Below are 21,713 nucleotides of genomic sequence, written 5' to 3' on the forward strand. Positions count from 1 at the left end.
TTTAAATGAAGTAAGGTTATACAGCACCTGGTGCTCAAACTATTTTTACACATTTTTTTAAAAATAAGACTGATTCAGTGGTCAATGAGATGTTCGGATGTGATAGTGAAGCTTGGTTGTATCACTGTCCACAGGTAATCATAGAACACAATGTTGTGCTGACCTTTAAACCTCGCCTAAGACTATCTAATCTCTACCTCCCACATATGCCTCTATTTTAAATTTCTCCATATGCTTATCTAGCAATCTCTTGAATTTGACCAATGTACCTGCCTCCACCACCACCCCAGGCAGCGCATTCCATGCCCCAACCACTCTCTGGGTAAAAAAAAACCTCCCTCTGATATCTTCCTTGAACATCCCACCCATTACTTTAAAGCCATGCCCTCTTGTATTGAACATTGGTGCCCTGGGAAAGAGGCGCTGGCTGCCCACTCCATTCCTCTTAATATTTTGTATAATCTGCTGCCTTATTAGAAATAGGCCACATTGTTCAGTCAATATTAGCAAATCTCCCTAGGTCTCATTCACAACAAGTTAGAATGGCATGGATACATTAACTATTCTGTAATTGGTACACTAGTGGTGGACAGAGTCATTGTTTATGGTGATGGATTGCCATCTATCAAAGCAGGATTTATTGTGGTGAGGCTCCTGCATCTCACTTGAGCTGTTTAATTCAGACTGGTGTTATTCAAATACACTGCTGACTTGAACCTTATGGATGGGTCAAGACTCTGGAGTACCAGGAGATGACTCACAGCAGAACACTGAATCTTGATCTAATCTAAAAGCTATTCTCAGACAATGGCCTCCAGGGATATTGATGTTACGGGATGTGAAAGTAGTAATAGCACTGAATGCCAACTGAAATGGTTACACCCTTCCTTGTTGGAGATGGTTATCGATTCATCATGCCACAAATGCTACTCATCACAAATCTGAGTGTTGTCCAGATCTTATTGGATGCAAATACAAACTGGTTCATTATCTGAGGAGCTGCAAATGGAGCTGAATGCTTTCTAAATATCAGTGGACGTATACACTGGTGACCTTATGGTCATTGATGAAACAGCCGAATATGGTTGGGCTTTCACACTGACATGAGAAGCTCTCTACGTCAATACTGGGATTGAAATCATTGACCTGCAGCGAACACTTGTGTGACGTATGGCTTTAGCGAGTGGAAAACATCTCCCCGATTGCAATTTTACAAGGACTCCTTGATGCTGCCTTCAGCCAAATGCTGCTGTTGTCATTTTCTTTTTTTTATGTTAGTCATAAAGTCATAGTGCTATAGAGCATGGGAACAGGCCCTTCAGCCCAACGGGTTCATGCTGACCAAGTTACCTAACTGAGCTAATCCCATTTGCCTGTGTTTGGACCATATCTCTCTAAACCTTTTCTATCCATGTAACTGTCCAAATACCTCTTAAATATCATAATTGGGCCCATCTCACCACTTCCTCTGGTGTCTGTGTGAAAAAGTTTCCCCTCTCACTTTAAACTTATGCCCTCCCCCAACCCTGGGGAAAAGACCTTGGCTATTCACCTTATCTATTCCCCTCATGATTTTATAAACCCCTAAAAGGTCATCCTCATCTCTGGAATTCAGTTCCTTAATACACATATGGATCAAGGCCAGAAAAAAAGTGTTGGGAGCAGAATAGTACAGGATAACCCTGAACTGAGCAAGTGAACAGGGTATTGGTAAGTAAGTGCCACTGAACAGCATTTAATGATACCTTTCATCATTTTGCTGCTGATGGTTTGCAGAGTGGTAATTAACTGGATTATGATTTATCTTGCTTTTTGTGGCAGGACATAACTGGGCAGTTTTCCATAGCAATTGAGTAGATTCCACTGTAATTCTGCAGCACAAGTCCTCAGTACTACTGCTAGCATGTTGCTGAACCCTTTACTGTACTGCAGTACACTGCACTCAGCCATTACTGGGAGTGAACCAAATGTGCTGAAAGGCTCACTTCTGTGATGCTTGGAACCTGAGAAAGAAGTCAATAGTGGAAATATGGAAAAAAAACCAGAGCAGGTTCTAAATCCTCAGATCTGTCTTTGTGGGTGGAATCAAACAGTTGGCATTTCAGGTGTGAACTGACAAAGTGTCTATCCACCAAATATTACTTGCAATTTCCTTTTAAAGAAGTCAACAGATTCCTACATCTTATAATTTTGTTACTTGTAAGTAGATTTTTAAAATATGCTTGTAAGCATATTTTAAGGTCAATATTTATCTAAAAATATTAACACATCATGCAAAGCAGTGGCTTCAATACAGGAAAACCATTGAATCATACAAGTGTGGGAGGCTGCCATTTAAACTACAATCCATGTACTAGTTCTTTGACTCTCCAATCTCTGACACTTGATTTCTGTGTCTGGATTACAAACTGACATATTGTAAAATTCATTCACTGGGTGTGGGCATTACCAGTAAGGCCAGAATTAATGTCCATCCCTAAATGCCTTTGGATTATGTGGTGGTCAACTGCCTTCTGAAACTCCTGCATTAAAAATACTTCCACAGTGCCAGTGAGCAGGGATCTCCAGAATTTTGACTCAGGAATAATGAAAGATCATCAATATATTTCCCAGTATGGATGGTGCATAGCTTATTGAGGAACTTGGAGGCGACAAGTTGGACACACATGGACCAAAGCAAATTGCTTTTGTTTCTGTTGTGGCTTACACATAGGTGGTTCTAACCAACGGTTAACAAACATTGTCTCAATATATTCTGCATGAAAGAGTTGTCTGTCTGGAGGCCATGGGTCATTTATAATCACAACAGCTACCATTATAAACTGTTCCACTCCATGAATATACAGCTCCACAGGAATATTGGATCATTTTGCTTACAGAAATGAGGTCATTGAACCAGTAAGTTCAATTTGCTCCTGTTCTAACAGTTAACATGTGCCTAATAGTCTCACACTAAAGTAATACTCCACTTTTCCATTCTTCCTACCATTCAGCAAGTATTTACAAGAGCAAGTGGAATATTGGTTTTCATTGCAAAAGCAATGGAGTACAAAAAGGTTGCTACAACTCTACATGATTCTGGAGAACTGGATGCAGATTTGGTCTCCTTATTCATGGAAGGACATACTTGCTGTGGAGGCAGTGTGGAGAAAATTCACTGGATTGATTCCTGGGGGTTGTCTTATGAGGGAAGATGAAGTAAAATGGCCTCAGAGTTTAGAAGAATCGGAAGTGATCTAATTGAAACACAAGTGCTGAGGGTACTTGAATGAGTAGATGCAAAGTGAATGTCCCCTCTGGTGGAAAGTCTAGAACAAGGGAACATAGTCTCAGGATAACAGGGCTACCCATTTAAGACCAGGAATGGCATAGCTAGTAGAGACGCTGCCTCATAGCTCCAGTGACCCGAGTTCAATCCCGACCGTGGGTACTGTTGGTGTGGAGTTTGCACATTCTCCCTGTGACTGAAGAGATTCTTTTGGGTGCTCCAGTTTCCTCCCACATCCCAAAGACATGCAGGTTGAGAGAGTTAATTTACAATGGCCAATTAACCTAGTGTGTAGTGGAGGGGTAGAGTCTGGGGGTGTTGATGGGAGGGTGGGGAGAACAAAATAGGACCCGTGTAGGATTAATGTAAATGAGTACTTGATAGTCAGCATGGAGTTGGTGGGCTGAAGGGCCTGTTGTATGCTGTGTGACCCCATGAATCCAAGCCTCCATGAGTAAGGTGCGAAAGAATTTCTTCCCTCAAAGTTTAAACCTTTGGAATTCTCCACTCAAGGCAGCTGTGGATACCAAGTCAATAAGTTTTGACCTACAGGGGAAATCGAGGCTTAAAGGGATCAAACAGCAAACTGTAGGTACCACCAGCACCGTCACCCCAAAATCCTTCAAATCCACTAGCTGGATAAACAAATGAACATGGAGAAACAAGAGACTGCAGAGATCTGTTTCAAAAATAAACTGGCGGAGGAACTCATTTGGTCAAGCAGCATCTGATGATCAAACAGTATCACGACACCTGATGCAGGGTCTCAATCTGAAATGTTGCCTATCCCTTTGCCTCCACAGATGCTGCTCGACCCGCTGAGTTCCTCCAATGTTTTTTTTGAAACAGACGAACATAGTCAGAACAGCCTTAGTCTTATTGAATACCGGGAGCTGCACAAGGGGCCACATGACCTACTCCTGCCTGTGTTCTTATGTCTCTTCAAATCTCCTCAAGCTACAAAACATGTGTTGTGCATTTTTATAGGTTTTTACAAAACCATGACCTACACTATACAGTCTCTTTAAGAGAGTAAACTCTCACAACAGATTTCATAGAAACACTACTAAATCAAATGTTAATAACTTTTCGTCATTGTTTCACCATTTACTGTCAAGGCAAATGTCATGAAAAACTTTTTTTTATTATTCATTTTTCAGAATAGGGTTCTGGCCCAATTGCCTTCATGAAAGTAGTGGCGGGACACCATCTTGAACCACTGCAGTCCTTTCAGTGAAGCTACTCTCACAGTGGAGTTGGGTAGGAAATTCCAGGATTTAGACCCAGTGATGATGGAAGAATGGCAATATGTTTCCAAGTCAAGATGGGAGATTGTGTTAATTTGCAATATTTGGTTCTCCTTCAGCTCACCAAACCAAACTACAAATTCACCAGAACTTCTTATGCAAGTACTCAGTGATTAATAGTACAGACACATTTTCTGTGAATTGTCCAACAGCTGGAAACATGTATTGCTTAAGTGAATATCATCTTAAAGACAAGGATAGCAAAGATGTGTATTTCCCAAATTCTTTCATCTGACAGCTGATGATCATCTTTTTAACTACATATACCCTCAGGATTTTATCAAAACATCTCTAAAGTTCACTCTTTAATCAAGTCTTTGAGTCGCTCCTTTCCTTGGTTGGAATGCACTACATGAGGGAATGGTGGAGACAGGTACTCCCAACAACATTTAAGTATCTAGACAAGCACTTGAATCATCAAGGCATAGTAGTCTATGGACCAAGTGTGGCTGAATAGGAACAACAGAGATTGCACTCGATGGTTAGCATGGACATGGTGGGCCAAAGGACCTATTTCTCTGCTGCATGACTGCATTTTTGATTAGACTTCTGCGAAGTCCTTTGGGCCAAGATACTATGTAAATAAAAGTCCATAAATCTCTCCATCCTCCTCCTCCCCCTCATCAAGATGCTCCCAAAGCTTTCTCTTTGGCCATTGCCCCAACCTCTTATTCACCCCAGTGTCAAACTTCTCCAAAAACAAAGTCGTGGAGAAACTTGGGACGTTTTCTTACTTTAAACAGCCTACATTAATGCAAGTGTTGCTCCGAAATGGATATTGCTTTGTTCAGGATGAGCCAACTATCAAGGTCAATTCCTTTCATCCTTTATGCACCAGTTTCCAAACTCGGATAAAGGATTCCCAGATTTCCATCTATGATACATTGAAACCAACAGTCAGAAGCTGTGTTACAGTTTAAGATTACACCCCCTCATAACAGGGAGTTGACCCTACGCAGGATTGAATTGGACCATCCTACACACTATTCAGGCAGCTGGGTGAGCAACCAAGGAGGAGCAAATCTCCAACCGACCCCTTCAACCAACTGAAGACACATAGCACCAAGAAACTGCAGATGAAGTGGCTTTTGAAGTGTCTTGGCAGTCGAGTCATTCATTACCTGGACATAGTAAATCCCCTTTTTCTGGGCATACATCATAAGGAAGCAATAGTCCAAATTCTGTTTTGTTCGCCATCTGAAAAATAGCACACAGGTAGCTCTGAAGGAACAGATTTATGGACAATTAAAGGGTAATTACAGTAACGCAACAAAAATGAAATCCAGTGGAAGAAAATTCTAAATTGGTCCTTAAATACTATAATTAACAGTGTACATGGAAACTATATCTGAAGGACTCCCCTACAAGAAGTCAGCAGGCACAAGGAGAGCTCAAATAGCCCTGCTGATTACAGTAACCACCTTTGGTCTCTTACCCAGCGGGGAGGCAAGCTTCTTTCATCTGCTTTCACACGAATCAGGGATTAGCCTTTTTTAGTTCCACCCAAATAAACCCTTGCCAAAATGAAACCAGTGCAAAGGAACAATTATGCATAATTGTAATTCCTATGGTACAGAAAAAACTGAGTCATTCTCCTGATTTCTTTTGAGGAAATAGTGGATATTATAACCATAATAGCTTTCAGTGCAGCCTGAAGAGCTGTCAGCTATAACCCACTGCTCCCACAGTCCTATGCTGGCCTCATGGCTTCTCTTAACAACTTCAATCTCAAGCATTTAAAACAGAGCTTTGAAAATATTTCTCCCCCAAGTACGTTACGTGTTTATAAAGTCACCAAAGCAGCATGTTCATAAGTACTTCACATTCAAATCTGGTCAGCTGAAGAATATCCTTCTATTTTAGATCAATGTAATAGAATAAACTTTCAAGCAATTTATGGTAAATTTGTGATTCAGGTTTTACACAATTAATATGGTTCATCTCTTACACCTTCCTACTTTCCTGTAATTAATTAGAAATTATGAAGGAAATAGCTGTTTATCTTTAAGCTGTGAAAAATCTGGCCTTCCCAGCAACACTGCATAGGAACAGAGCAAGGGAAGGAAGTCAAGCAGCCGATTCTGCCACCAAAGGAGATCAAAGCGAAATAAAAATAAACAAACAGCCTCAGAATAAAGGGACGTCCCTTTAAAACTGAGATGAGGGGGAATTTCTATGCAAGAGGGCTGTGAAGGCCAAGTCATTGGGTGTATTTAAGGCAGAGATTGATAGGTTTTTGATTGCCAAAGGGTTCAAGAGTTACAGGGAGAAGGGGGGAGAATAGGGTTGAAAACAATAATCAGCCGTGATTGAATGACAGAGCAGACTTGATGAGCTGAATGGCCTAATTCTGCTCCTACATCTTATAGACTTGTGGTCTAATGTGGAACCAGGCTTTTAGCCCACTGAGTCCATGCTCAGCATTAACCACGCATTTAAACACATTCTACAGTAATCCCATTTTATTTTCCGCAAATTCTCATCAACTCCTCCCAGATTCTACCAATGCTCCAGGGCCAACCTACCAACCTGTCTTTGGGATGTGGGAGGAACAGGAAAGTGCAAACTCCACACAGACAGCTCCCGAGGTCAGGATTCAACTTGGATCTTTGACTGATGAAACGATGGCTCTACTAGCTGATTCTAATCTAATCCAATATATCTGGCTTTGCCTTGTATCCTTTAATGTCTTTGGTTAAAGGAAATTCATCAATATCAGACATAAAATTAATGACCGACTTAGCATCAAGAGCTATCCACACAAGACATTCCAACCTTCTCCTGCCCTTTTGCATGCAAAACTCTTCTTTAATTTCTCTTGAGAGGCTTGGCTCTAATTTTTTTTAGATTCTGCACCTTGCCCTAAACTTGCCAGTCAGTAGAAATAGTTACTCTCCATGGACCCATCAGTTCACCTTCTTGCCTTGAAAACTTTGATGAGATAACCCCATAGAATACAAACCCAGATTTCTGTAACCTCTTCTCCTGAGAGTCCTATGAATCTGCTCTATTCAATGCACAACAGAACAGAAAACACATCAATTCATATTCTTTAGGATACATTGAAAGATTCAAAACTATTGCAATGTTCATTTTTTATAATTAAGAATACACTGCATTGTCATTGACAACAAATTGGGAATGTTTGCTAAAATGTCTCTCATTTTGCAAGTTGAATTTCGTTTTCAGTACAGGAATGTGAATTAATTGTACAAGTAGATCCCTTAACATTTTGACTTTCACACAGATTTTGCTGAAGAACAATCAGAGGTTGCCCAGTGGTGCAATCGTTTAGCAGGTTTGGCTGTTAACCGAAAGGTTGGTGGTTCAAGCCCACCCAGGGATGCTGGCAATCCAGCAGCTTTAGGGCAGGCACAGTAGCGTAGCAGTTGGCGTAATGCTATTACAGTGCCAGTGACCCGGGTTCAATTCCGGCTGCTGTCTGTAAGGAGTTCGTACGTTCTCCCCGTGTCTGCGTGGGTTTCCTCCAGGTTCTCTGGTTTCCTCCCACATTCCAAAGATGGAAGGGTTAGGAAGTTGTGGGCATGTTATGTTTGCGCCGGAAGTGTGGCAACACTTGCGGCCTGCCCCCAGAACACTCTACACAAAGGATGCATTTCACTGTGTGTTTCGATGTATGTGTGACTGATAAAGATTCCTTATCTTAGATGGTCAATTTTCTTTTACTAGCTTTGCAACTGCGTAAGCCAATGTATTGCTCCTTGGTTTAAAATAGAATACATTTTACCATTGATTTTGATGACACCCTGATGAACCTGATCCCCACACCAATTCAGCAGCACCCCGCAGCCATTTATTCAGCAGTAGATATGCAATGAACTTACCCTCTTATGGGAACTGAAACCCCCATAAACAATATCAGCCAACATATATGAATGAAAGCAAAGTCTTAATTATTAGTGTGTCAAATATTTTAAAAGAACAGACAACTCTTATGGATGTCAAATACTAACAGGACATAGAGAGTAAATGGCAGGGATCTCAGGAGTGTTGATGTACCATGGGACCTTGGGGTGCAAGATCATTGCTCCCTGAAAATGGCAAGACAGGTGGATAAGGCATACTTGATGAGTGGGAGTCCAGATGAAGGGTCTCGACCTGAAATGCCGATTGTCCATTTCCCTCCATAGATGCTGCCTGACCCGCTGAGTTCCTCCAGCATTTTGTGCGTGTTGCTCCAGATTCCAGCATCCGCAGTCTCATGTCTCCATTTGGCATGCTTGCCTCTTTAGGCTGAGGCATTGAGTAACAGCTGGGATGTCAGGTTACAGCCATACAAAACATTAGTCAAGCTGCAACTGGAGTATTGTGTACAGTTCCAGTCACCACAGTAGAGGAAGTATGAGATGGCATCAGAAATAGTGCACAAGAGATTTCCTAGGACATTGACTGGAGTGGAGGGATTTACTTACGAGATTGAATAAGATAAGATTTCTTTATCGGTCACATGTAGATTGAAACACAATGAAATGCATCTTTTGGGTAGAATGTTCTGGGAGCAGCCCACAAGTGTCGCCACGCTTCCGGCGCCAACATAGCATGCCCACAAATGCCTAACAAGTCTTTGGAATATGGGAGGAAACCCATGCAGTCACAGGGAGAACTTACAAACTCCTTACAGACAGGGGTCAGAATTGAACCCAGGTCACTGGCGCTGTAATAGCGTTACGCTAACTGCTACACTACCGTGCCTGCCCTGGGCTGTGTATAGGCTGAGTAGGTGGTGTTTATTCTCACTGGAATGTAAGAGACTGAGGTGTGACCTTATTGAGGTTTATAAAATTACGATGGACATAAATAGGGTAGATAGCAAGAGTCTTTTTCCTAAAGTGGGGAGGTCTAAAAGTAAAGGGCCTAGGATAAAGGTGAGAGGGGGGAAATTTAAAGGATATCTGAGGGGCAAGTTGTTCTCCTCCTCTTCTCCCCCCCCACCACACACACACACACACACACACACACACACACACACACACACAGAGGGTGATGTTTAAATGAAACAAGCTGCCAGAGGAAGTGGCGGGGCAGATACAATTACGGCATTTAAAAGGCATTTTTACAGGTACTTGGATAGGAAAGGAGTAGAGAGATATGGGCCTAATGCAGAATTAGGCATCATGGTCAGAATGGATGAGGTGGAATGAAGGGCTTATTTCTGTGCTATACAACTTTAGGACTCTAAGAAACAGAGCTCCACCATAATAAAGGGAACAAAGAGGGTTGTCATTGGTTTGCAGCGGCCTGACACCACAAACTGGACTCAGGGATTATTTTCGACACTGGACAGCTTAGGCCCAAAGTGCACTCAAGATGTGATTAGTCACATGTACATCGAAACACATGGTGAAATACATCTTTTTGCATAGTGTCCTGGGGGCAGCCCACAAGTGTCGCCACACTTCCAGCGCCAACATAGCATGCCCACAACTTCCCAACCTGTACGTCTTTGGAATGTGGGAGGAAACCAGAGCACCCGGAGGAAACCCATGCAGACATGGGGAGAACATACTAACTCCTTACAGACAGTGGCCGGATTTGAACCTGGGTTGCTGGCACTGTAATAGCGTTACACTAACCACTACACTACCGTACCATCAATATTGGACTTTGGCTCCCAAGCCTCTTTGGTTAGACTGGCATGTTGCTGGTGTCTGCTGAGTGAGCTACGGCACCTTGCTGGGGAGGGGGATGCAAGCTTCAGACCATCGTCAGAGGTGGGGATGGAGTTGGCAGCAGTTCCTTTCAGGTTTGGCCATCCTGAATGTAGCTGTCCTGCAGCACCATGTACTTGCAACAGCAGAGTTTCAAAAAGGGGTCCTGAAAGTGAATCATTACTGGCGTACGCAGATATCAGGCAGGAGCCCTCAACGCCAAAGCTTCAGCCTTTATCAATGCAGCCAATGTGGCATGTGCACAAGATTGGGTGTTGAGGACAGTTGCTGGGGATGCAAGGGGTGATGACACAAGAGACTGCAGTCACTGGAATCTGGAGCAAGACAAACGCTGGGGGAACTCAGCAGGTCAGGCAGCATCTACGGAGGGACGTGGACAGTTGAGGTCGAGACCCTTCATCTGGACCGAAAGATAGGGGGAGATGGTCAGTATAAAAAGGTAGGGGGAAGGGGCGGGGCAAGAGCTGGTAGGCTATAGGTGGATCCAGGTGAGAGGGGTGATAGGCAGATGAGGGAGAGGGGAGGGTGGGAATGATGTCAGAAGCTCGGAGGTGATAGGTGGAAGTGACAAAGGGCTGAAGATGATGGAATCTGATAGGAGAGGAAGGTATTGGTATATTATTGTCACTTGTAGTGAGGTACAGTGAAAAACTTGTCTTACAAACCGATCGTACAGGTCAATTCATTACACAGTGCAGTTACATTGAGTCAGTACAGAGTGCATTGATGTAGTACAGGTAAAAACAATAACAGTACAGAGTAAAGTGTCACAGCTACAGAGTAAAGTGTCACAGCTACAGAGAAAGTGCAGTGCAATAAGGTGCAAGGTCACAACAAGGTAGATCGTGAGGTCAGAGTCCATCTCATTGTATAAGGGAACCGTTCAATAGTCTTATCACAGTGGAGTAGAAGCTGTCCTTAAATCTGGTGGTACGTGCCCTCAGGCTCCTGTATCTTCTACCTGATGGGAGAGGAGAGAAGAGAGAATGACCCGGGTGGGTGGGGTCTTTGATTATGCAGGAATTATGCAGGTGGAGCAAGGAATAAAGTGAGGGAGGTGGGGACAGTAACCAGTGGATGGAGTGTGTGGGTGATGGGCGGATGGAGAAGGGGGGAGAGGGGGGAGAGAGGAAAGGGATGGGGAGGAAGAAATACATTAGCATTTACAGGCACTTGATGATCAGTATAGGCACAATGTGCTGAAAGGCCTGTCTGTGTGCTGTGTGAATCTATGACTCAGATTGCTTCATTAGGCTCCTGCTTTATACTCAATGCCAACAATTTTCAAGGCCAACATCTGTACTCACATAATACATCTTACTGCCCAAAGGAACAACATGCCCTAAATAAACCCACCTAAATGTAATTAAATAAGAACATAGTCAAATTGACTTTCATACATAAACCAGACAATTGTAGCAAACAGGGAATACAGCTGATTCTAACCAAAGCAGATCTATGTAGAACAAAGATAACTGCACTTGTAAAATAATGTATCTGGATACTCAATGACTCAAATCAACAAATTACTTAATTTCTTTTTCAATACTCACACAGCAGGTGTTTTTTTTATTTGTTCACAGAATGTGGGCCTCACTGGCAAGACCTTCATTCACTGTTTCCCTAATTGCCCCTGAATGTGGAGAAGTTAAGAATTAATGACATGCGTGGCTGGATGTGGAGCTACAGAGAGGCCAGAACGTTCAGGGATGGCAAATTCCTTTCCCTGAAGGACATTAGTGAACCAGAGAGGTTTTATAACAATTAGGTCATTTCACGACTATCATTATGGATACTAGTTTTTAATTTTGTGGTTTATTTAATTACTTGAAAAATTACCCACTACCTTGGTGGAGCCTATTACACGCTAGCCTTCCAACTACGACTCTCAGATTACAAGGATATGCTTTCACAATGGACTGGGGTACCTGGTTTCTCCTGTTCTCCTTCAACAAATGATGTCTTCATCTTTTGGCAAAAGTGATGATGAATTAAAACTTACTTCTTCTTCAGAGCTCCAGGCCTTTGGAAACACCATGGAGAACACCTAACAATTCTGGAGGGTGTGCTGCACCATATCTAACCCATGCTTGTGCTGGTTCAGGAAGCAGGAACTCAGTGTACAAAACCATTCCCTGCCACCATTTCTTTGTGACAATAGTCTTGTGAGAACTCCTCCCACTGACAAGGCCTTGGAAGAAATCTCCCCCACTGACAAGGCCTTGGAAGAATTCCCAACAGAAGCTTAGGACCAGCAGATCCAGATGAGGTCAATTTTCCAGGCTTTCTTTTACCGAGGTTGAAGCAGCAGAATTGAGCACTTTATTCCTCATCAGAGGTAATATAGAGCCATAGATCTGTGACCACCAGCCCCATGATCCATCTCTAGAGAAACCAATCTAGAGAACTGACATTAGCAATTTACCATGAGTGGCATCACACTGAAACCCACCACTGCCTTAACACAAAGCATCTATGTACGTGCATCTCTCCCCAACAGGGGCAAACCAGATTGGTGATCAGAAGCCAATTTCTACAATCAGAGATAGAAAACTGCACAGGTATTGGATTCAATAACAAGAGTAGAGCAATCGGACTGCAACATTGAACTTTGATCACAGGTTACAGAACAATTAATTTTTTTTATCAACCTAGTTATATGTGAAATAAAAGCTAAGTTGGGCTTTAAGGGTAGATTTAATGCCCTGGTAATACAGGTTTGCAAACATTAACTGCAAGCTAAACCTCTAAATCTTGATTTAATTTGACCAAATATCTCCAGCTTTTTGTAAATCTTTTAGTTTGGAATGTTTTGATTTATTTGTGTGTCTGTTTTTAAATTTTGTAGCAAAGTACTTCAGATTGAAAGAATGCTCCCAATATATCACAGCAACTACCCAAGCACACTTTTAAGAGAAAAGTTATGGAGCTGCTAAATTCTCAAGGTTATTTTTTTAAAAACATACAACCACAGCCATTTAAAGCTGATATGCCCAGGAATGCCACTTTGGGAAATATATATTTAGTTTGGCTTCTTAGAATGCAGACATTTTTTGCAAAAAATGTACCACTGGCTCGATTAATAATGAACACCGTTGTTCTAATTTGTACCTAAGCACATTAATTTAAGCTACATATCTGCAAAGCAACAAGAACAGATCTTGATGTAATGAACATAAATATAATTTTGTTTAATGACTACATAAGTATCTTACAATTCCATTAAACAATGCATCTAAAATTTCAAATGAGCTACAATCTCACTTGCAAAAACATTTTGCAAGTGCACGGATCGGTAGGTTAATTGGCCACTGTAAATTGCCCCTAGTGTCTAGATGAGTTATGAGAAACAGGGGAAGCATGAAAAATGGGAGTAATGTAGGATTAGTGTAAATGGGTGGTTGATGGTTGGCAGAGACTCGATAGGTTGAAGGGCCTGTTTCCATGTTGTATGCCTCTATGAGTCTACTTTTTGTTTTATTGACCATCCCAAAAATACAGTCAACTGCTTCAAACATAGTATCATGATCTTGTGTTAATATCTGAGAGCCACGTTCATCTACTTGGGATTTGTCAATTCATTGATAGACGGGGTGTGCCGGTACTGGCCATACTTTTCAGGACTTACCTGACACGCTCTTTTGAATCTCCAAAGGTTTCCTTCAGGTTTGCCAAATCCGGATAGTAAGCTGCATGTGGTGATATGACTTCTATTAACCCTGAACTGATTTCTATGGAAAATCTGTTAACAAAACGAAAGAATATTTGTACAGGAAAAAAACTTTATTCAATGACCTTTTTTCCCTGTTTATTGCTTTGGTTACACAAAGAAAAACCAAACTTCAGCTGCTTATGAAACAACACTGATTCAGTTTACCCAACACATTGTTGCAACAGATACTTAACGCAATCGCATCCAGATCCCTTTCCTGATCTGTGTTCCAGCTACCCAGGTGATTTACCTGCTAACTCCTGAAATTAACTTCACACCAATGTTTGCCCGTCTCACAAAGCAACAATGCTGAAACCATCGGGTTGAATTTTAACGCAAGAAGGGACATCTCTCCATACATGAATACCAAAAGAATCATTTGCAATCACCACTTCAATAAAAACGTTGAATGAAAATTTTGACTATGTGCCCAGATTTTACAGAGGAAATGCCTGTGAAACTAATTGGCATTTGACACATTGGTCCGTGAAATTGACAGCAGCTTCAGGATTTCTGCATGTTTTAAATTTCACATGAAACTTGTGTACAATACCGCATCTCTAAAGGCTACACTGTTTGCAGTCTTCTCCACAATTCAGAAAAGTACTAGAATGGACTTGAACTTCAGTTATTGTCAGACTGATGCCATTATAAAAATCCCTGAATATCTTACTTTATTTTACAGGAGGATTAAGTGAGGTTTTACATGTGTACTGAACCACGTTTACTGCTTAGCAAAGCATCTGGCCCTTAAATAAATAATTTTATTAAGATGTATGGTAATTCCCTTCATTTAAATGTTTCAAGATATCAAACATTTTAAAATGAACTATAATTATTGAATTTATTCAAGGTATTTCAGTTCTACCTTAATTATGTATATCCCAATTCTAATTTAACATCCTGTAGTGTGTTCAAAAGAAAATGTTTCTGCTTCCTATGTTTTCTGCAAGAATTCTTTTGTGTGATTGGCTGCCGAGCAAGCTTGATGACATCACTACTGTTGTATTCCAGAAGTCCCACTGAATTAATGCACGGCAGCAATAAGCATTAGCAGAGGCCATAAAGGTAGTTAGAACCAGTGAGAAGCTTCATTCATTGTCAACACCACTGCATTACCCAAGTTCTGGCCCTGATTGTATACGTGACTTCTTTTCCTCCCTTGCAACTTCCTAAGTGGCAGCCAGAAAAAGAGAGATCAATCCAATATTTGCATTGCATATTAAAATAGTCTTTCAAAATGGAATTTCTGCTTGATATACAAAGCACATCCAACAGAACTGAGATGCCTTCAAGTGTATCCATATTTAATAACAGATGCCAGCCACTGTGCTCTCAACTGTTCAAGCAAATAGAGAATAGATATTCAGAAATGTCAGAGTTATCCTTCCTTTATGCATAAACTAAATAATTTAGTGGCAGTCAATAGCAATTCAAGTATCATTTACAAAAAACTGGACAGTGCATTGGGAACTCGTCCTACTTACTCTTTTTCCAGACTGTCCAGGACACCATGAACATGATTGAGATCAGTCTATTGAAACAAAATAAAAGAAAAATGTATTGCAATCAAAAGCTTTTTCCTGCATTGAGGTAATAAACTCCCTAACTTTCAATTGTCTCTATTTGCAAGTGTGCTGTACCAAAGAGGCATCAACTGGAAGTCAATTTCCAGAAGTAATTGTCAAGGGGTTAAATTCCCCGTATAACATGGTTTTACTTAAAGAAACCACCCTTGCAGCTGGCCTAAGAATGAGAGCATCTGGTATGGTAAGGGACCAAGAGGAACCAATGTGTAGAATCAAAACAGTCAAAACATCTGTGCACTAACCGGATACAGCAGCCTATCGCTAATGCCATTTCCATTCCCACCTGTGCACATTTCAATTCAAAAACAAATTGGCAGAATGTACTGTAAAATTACATATCCTGAAGCAGTAATTGGACCAGTTTCAAGATTATTCTTCCCTCAGAGGGGAAATAGGACACTTAAAAAGATACGACCCTTTTAATCATTCCTCATGGGGCATTTGTAGTGTTTGGAAACAACTACAAGCTTCATTTGTGACAGTAAGCATTCGGGAAAAATGCAGTTTGAGTTTCAGTGGGTCAGCTTTGCACTTTGGAGAAATATTACAGGCTGTCAGCTACAACAGACAAATCACATTCTTAGAACATTTTCCCTTTCCATCACATTGAGATTTAATGTCAAAAATCTACCCCTTCCCTGCCTGGCATACAGATCTCCTTCAGTGGCAGGATCCAGTTAAAAATAACTGCAAACCAGCAATTGTTGCAGCTTTCAAATAGACTCCATGATATGTTTTATCAAAGAGCATTAGTAAACTGCTCTAGGCTTTGTTCTTGGGGTTCAGGAAATTCTTCTTCATTCTTAAACAGAATTATATATTTCATGTCACAAATGAAGCTCTGCAGTCTGGAGCGCTCTGTTGCAAGAGCTTGCTCACCACTTCCTCTGCCTTTACAATTATCATTCTTGCCAGCAAACCATGTCTACTTAGTTCCCCGGATTTTGTCTTCTGTCGTCAAGTGGTTTATTTTGATCTTTCTGATCCATGCTGCTCCTATTTCCTTCAGTCTGGCACTGTCACTGATTACTACTTCTCCCAGCTCCTTTTCCTGCTTGCTATTTCTTTCTTTCTTATGATTCACACAGTTTCTCTGCCTCTCTTTGAAAACTTATTGCATGTTGCATGTGGCATTTTTCCTCTGCTTCCCATCTTACAAAGTTCTGCAATTCAGCTCAATGCTAGTGGTCAACAGGTCTGACATGAATGAATCTGATTGACAAGCTGAGGGAGGAGTTGTGGCATGAATGCAGTTTGATCAGGACAAAGGAAGATGGGAACTGGGAAAGAACAGAACATGAAAGCTCCAGGACAGGTGTTCTCACCATGACATCCAATGGAGTCCTGGGTGGTGGCTTCATAGAAATGAGGAGAACAGTGGAAATATTTCCCATTTAGGGTCATAGATTCAGAGTTATATAGCACAGAAACAGGTCCTTTGGACCAACTGGTCCATGCCAACCAAGATACCCCATCCAAGCTAGTCCCATTTGCCGGCATTTGGCCCATAACCTTCTAAACCTTTCCAATCCATGTACCTGTACAACTGTCTTTTAAAAGTTGTTATTGTACCTGCCTCAACCACTTCCTCTGGCAGCTCATTCCACATAGATGCCACCCTTTATGGTGTTTAAAAAAAAATTGCCCCTCGTTCCTATTAAATCTTTTCCTTCTTACCTTAAAACTATGCCCTCTAGTTCTCGATTCCAAACCCTGAGAAAAAGACTGAGTGCATTCACCCTAGCTATGCCCCTCATGATTTTATCGACCTTTATAAGATCACCTCTCAGTATCCTACGGTCCAAGGAATAAAGTCCTAGCCTGTCCAACCTCTCCCTATAATTCAGTCCCTCAAGTCCTGGCAACATCCTTGAAATCTTTTGTGCACTCTTTCCAGTTTAATAACATCTTTCCATTAGCAGCGTGAGCTAAACTGAACACAATACTCCAAGTGCAGCCTCACCAGTGTCCTGTACAACCACACCACGACCTCCCAACTTTTACACTCAGTGTCCTGACTTATGAAGGCCAGCGTGCCAAAGGCATTCTTCACCAACCTGTCTACCTGTGACTCCACTTTCAGTGAACTATGCACTTGTACTTCAAGGTCCCTCTGTTCTACAACACTCCCCAGGGCCCCGCTGTTCATTGTGAAAGTCCCACCTGGACGTCAGCAAAACAAAAGAGCTGGTCATTGACTACAGGAAAGGGGGCAGTGTACATGCACCTGTCAATGGTGCTGAGGTCAAGAGGGTTGAGAGCTTCAAGTTCCTAGGAGTGAACATCACCAATAGCCTGTCCTGGTCCAACCACGTAGACACCATGGCCAAGAAAGCTCACCAGCACCTTTACTTCCTTAGGATGCTAAAGAAATTTGGTACGTCCCCTTTGACACTCACCATCTTTAATCGATGCATCATAGAAAGCATCGCATCAGGATGGATCACGGCTTGGTACGGCAACTGCTCTGCCTGGGACCGCAAGAAACTGCAGAGAGTTGTGGACACAGCCAGCACATCATGGAAACCAGCCTCCCCTCCATGAACTCCGTCTATACTTCTCGCGACCTTAGTGAAGCAGCCAGCGTAATCAAAGACCCCACCCACTCGGGTCATTCTATCTTCTCCGCTCTCCCATCAGGCAGAAGATACAGGAGCCTGAGGGCACATACCAGCAGGCTCAAGGACAGCTTCTATCCCACTGTTAAGACTACTGAATGGTTCCCTTATATGACGAGATGAACTCTTGACCTCACAATCTACCCTGTTATGACCTTGCACCACACTGTCTACCTGCTCTGTAGCTGTGACACTTTAATCTGCATTCTCTTATTGTTTTACCCTGTACTACCTCAATGCACAGTGTAATGAACTGATCTGTACAAATGGTATGCAAGACAGGTTTTTCACTGTACCTCGGTACAAGTGACAATAGTAAACCAATACCAATTTGACTTTCCAAAATACAAAACCTCGCACTTATCCAAACTGAACTCCATTAGCCATTCCTCAGCCCACTTACTCAGCTGATTAAGATCCCCCTGTAATTTTTAATAACCTTCTTCATTGTCCACCCTACCACCTGTTCTAGTGTCATCTGCAAACTTACTAACTGTGACCTGTACATTCTTATCCAAATCGTTGATATAGACAAGTAACAATGGGCCCAGCACCAACCCGAGGCATACCACTAGTGGACCTACAGTCCGAGAAACAACCTTCCACCATCACCCTCTGCTTCCTACCATGAAGCCAACTGTGTATCCAATTAGCCAGCTCTCCCTGGATTCCAAGCGATCTAACCTTTCAGAGCAGCCTACCATGTGGAACTTATACAGGCCTTACTGAAGTTCATATAAACCACATCTACTACCCTGCCCTCATTGACTCTCTTGGTCACATCATCAAAAAACTCAGTTCTGTGCTATAGCACTGTAAGTTGATCCAAACTTTTTTCAATAACACAATCATTAATACTGGGAACTTGTTCTGTGAAATTGCATTCAATCTCATGCCTCTATCTGCAAACGGCTTTGTAAATCTCTCCAAAAGAACATCTTCATGGGTGCGTGGTCTAGTCATTAGCATCAGAAAGGTTGTGACATTTCAGATGGTAAATCATTGCAAGAGGCTGCACTATCAATTCACACTTGGTTATTTTTTGGCTTTGCACATTTTAAAATATTAAAAGCTTCCTTTGTTAGCCATTAGTAATAGCACCTCAGGGGGAAGGAAGCCTTAGAGAAAAAAAGTTGGTAATGGCTGCAAAAAAATGCCTCCACCACAATAAAGAAATAATCTATTGTTAGAGAACTGAGGAAGCCCAAAGTAAATAGATGTGACCACAGATAAAAGGGCACACTTTACAAGCTAATACAGAGAATGCAATACAAACTGCTAATTGGGGATGCTGACCTTTGTACCCAATCCTCTGCTCCACATTCATGGCAGTTACTGTTGATGCTGCTCAAGGGATTTGGGTTCTAAAGTGACCTCTTTGGCTGTCTGCACGGAGTTCACGTGTTCTCTGTGACCGTTTACTCTCACATCCCAAAGGCAAGCTGGTAGTTAAATGGCTGCTGTAATTTGCCCCGTAGTGTAGGCCAACGGCAAAAGGAATCAAAGAGCAGTTGTTGGGCAAGTAGGAGAGAGAATAATTTACAGGGTATGGGGAAATAAGGATAGAGGGAAAGGGAGTAATGGAATTGCTCTTGTAGCTGACATGGATGTGATGGGCTGAATGGCCTTCTTCTATGTTGTTATAAGTATAATACAAGGCAATAAGTCAAAATACTCCTTTCCAATGAGGTGAAACACTGGGAACTTAGCTTTGCAAAATTCACCATATCATATTTAGTTCAGGATATGGAACTTACTGCTAAAGACAGCAGTTATTCCCAATCCATTGCTGCCCTGACGTGGATTGAAGTCGCAAGTAGACCAAGCTGAGTAAATTTGCAGTGTTCCTTCTCTAAAAGAGTGTTAGTGAACCAGTTGGGTTCCAAAGGCCACATGGTCCTACACTCACTGAGATGAAGAATGCTGACAGTGGTAAGTGCGGTTCTTAGCCAAAATTCTTTTGTTCACTGGTTTCTTAAAAGAGAAACAACATTAAGTTCTCAGACTATGCTGAGATTTGAACTCACCTTCTGTGGGTTTAGCCCAAGCCCCTGGAGTAATATAATCACCATGCCCTGCTTCAAGTGTAATAAACTCAAAGTAGTAAGTTGACTTTTAAAACGTGACTACAACACTTTGCAAAGCAGGAAAAATATTAGAATGATTTGATGAGATTCCTTTTAAATTTCACCCACTTTCTTTATACCTCTGAGACTGGGACAGTGTCTAAAATTTAAGAAAACCTATTGATCCCCATCTTTAATTTTAAATTCTAAAATCAATTTCAGAACAAACAGAAATAAGGAATCTACAATGTAATTTGATTACTGAGCTGCTGGACCACCAGGTCACTGTGCTGGCTGAGTTGGTGTCCCTGCCCAGGATAACCAGCTGATTTGACTACAGTACGTAGGAATTTCAATCAAGATAGCGGGGGGACAAGCAGAGAGTATTTGAAAGCAAAAATCCAGAAGGATAATATGGTAGATGCTGGAAAACTAAAATAAAGCAGAAAATGGTGGAAACACTCAGCAGGTCAGTCAGCACCCACGGAGAGGGAAACTGGGTTAACATTTCATGTCTTGGTCCTTCTATTAGAACTGAGTATCAGAAATCTGATAAATACAATCACGGCTAATGAAACACCTAAAACAAAATTGGAGAAGTGGTTTCATTTCAACATCTGTTATTGTGGTTAAAGATACTAACAAATAGACAAAGTGCTTTATTTAAGGCAAAATGCAAAAACTGAGCAGCAAGTTGTATACCTACCTCACCTATAAATACCACTATTACACAATCCAACTTCTCTTCAGTAGACAGCTTATCTATCAATGAATGAAGTGTCTCTGCAAGGTAGGACTTAACTTTTCTCTTCACGGTGGGAATTCCCAACACTAAGGACACTAGAGCCAAAAGAAACACACAATTAGTCAATGAAAATCTAGAAAACTGCAGATAATGGAAATCTGAAAGACAGAAAACATTGGGAAACTCAGCAGGTCAGGCAGCATCTGTGGAGAAAGACACAGTCGAGGTTTCAGATCTTGGTCCCTTGAATCAGAACTGAGAAAGAGAGAAATGAATAAATCTAGGTAGCAGGGAAGGTTGGGGATGGCTACCTGCTGGCTGGACCAAATTCTCAGTTCTGATCAAGGGCTCTAGACCTGAAACGTTAACCGTTTTCTCTCTCCACAGATGCAGCCTAACCTGCTGAGCTTTTCCAGTATTTCCTCTTTTTATGATAATAATTATACAAAATGGTTTACACATAGATTCTCAACACTTTCCTCTCGGAGACAGCAAGTTGTGGGTTTGAGTGTCATTCCAAGGATTTGAGAACAAAAATGTTAGGTAACACTTCAGTGCAGTCCTGTGAAAAGAGGGCACTGTCAGATGGATGACAGGCAAAACTAAGGCCCAGACTGCCCTCTCAGATGGATGTTAAAGATCCCTTGGTACTCGGAGTCAGAGTTGTACAGCACAGAAACCAGCCCTACAGCTGTCACGTCCATCCCAACCTTTTTGT

General features: G+C 41.7%; 1 protein-coding gene across 2 annotated transcripts in view; it reads right to left on the minus strand.

Moving 5' to 3' along the window:
- The window catches only part of mgat4a (alpha-1,3-mannosyl-glycoprotein 4-beta-N-acetylglucosaminyltransferase A), a 197,299-nt gene that overhangs the window by 51,344 nt on the left and 124,242 nt on the right, over positions 1 to 21,713 (minus strand). For both annotated transcript variants that reach the window (XM_052026335.1, XM_052026336.1), the window contains exons 4-7: positions 20,957 to 21,090; positions 15,465 to 15,511; positions 13,894 to 14,007; positions 5,697 to 5,772 (exon numbers count right to left, since the gene is read on the minus strand). In XM_052026335.1, the coding sequence (XP_051882295.1) occupies positions 5,697 to 5,772; positions 13,894 to 14,007; positions 15,465 to 15,511; positions 20,957 to 21,090 (371 nt within the window). The remainder of the gene's footprint in view (positions 1 to 5,696; positions 5,773 to 13,893; positions 14,008 to 15,464; positions 15,512 to 20,956; positions 21,091 to 21,713) is intronic.

The sequence above is a fragment of the Pristis pectinata genome, chromosome 11 (assembly GCF_009764475.1).
Source record: "Pristis pectinata isolate sPriPec2 chromosome 11, sPriPec2.1.pri, whole genome shotgun sequence".
NCBI lineage: Eukaryota > Metazoa > Chordata > Chondrichthyes > Rhinopristiformes > Pristidae > Pristis > Pristis pectinata.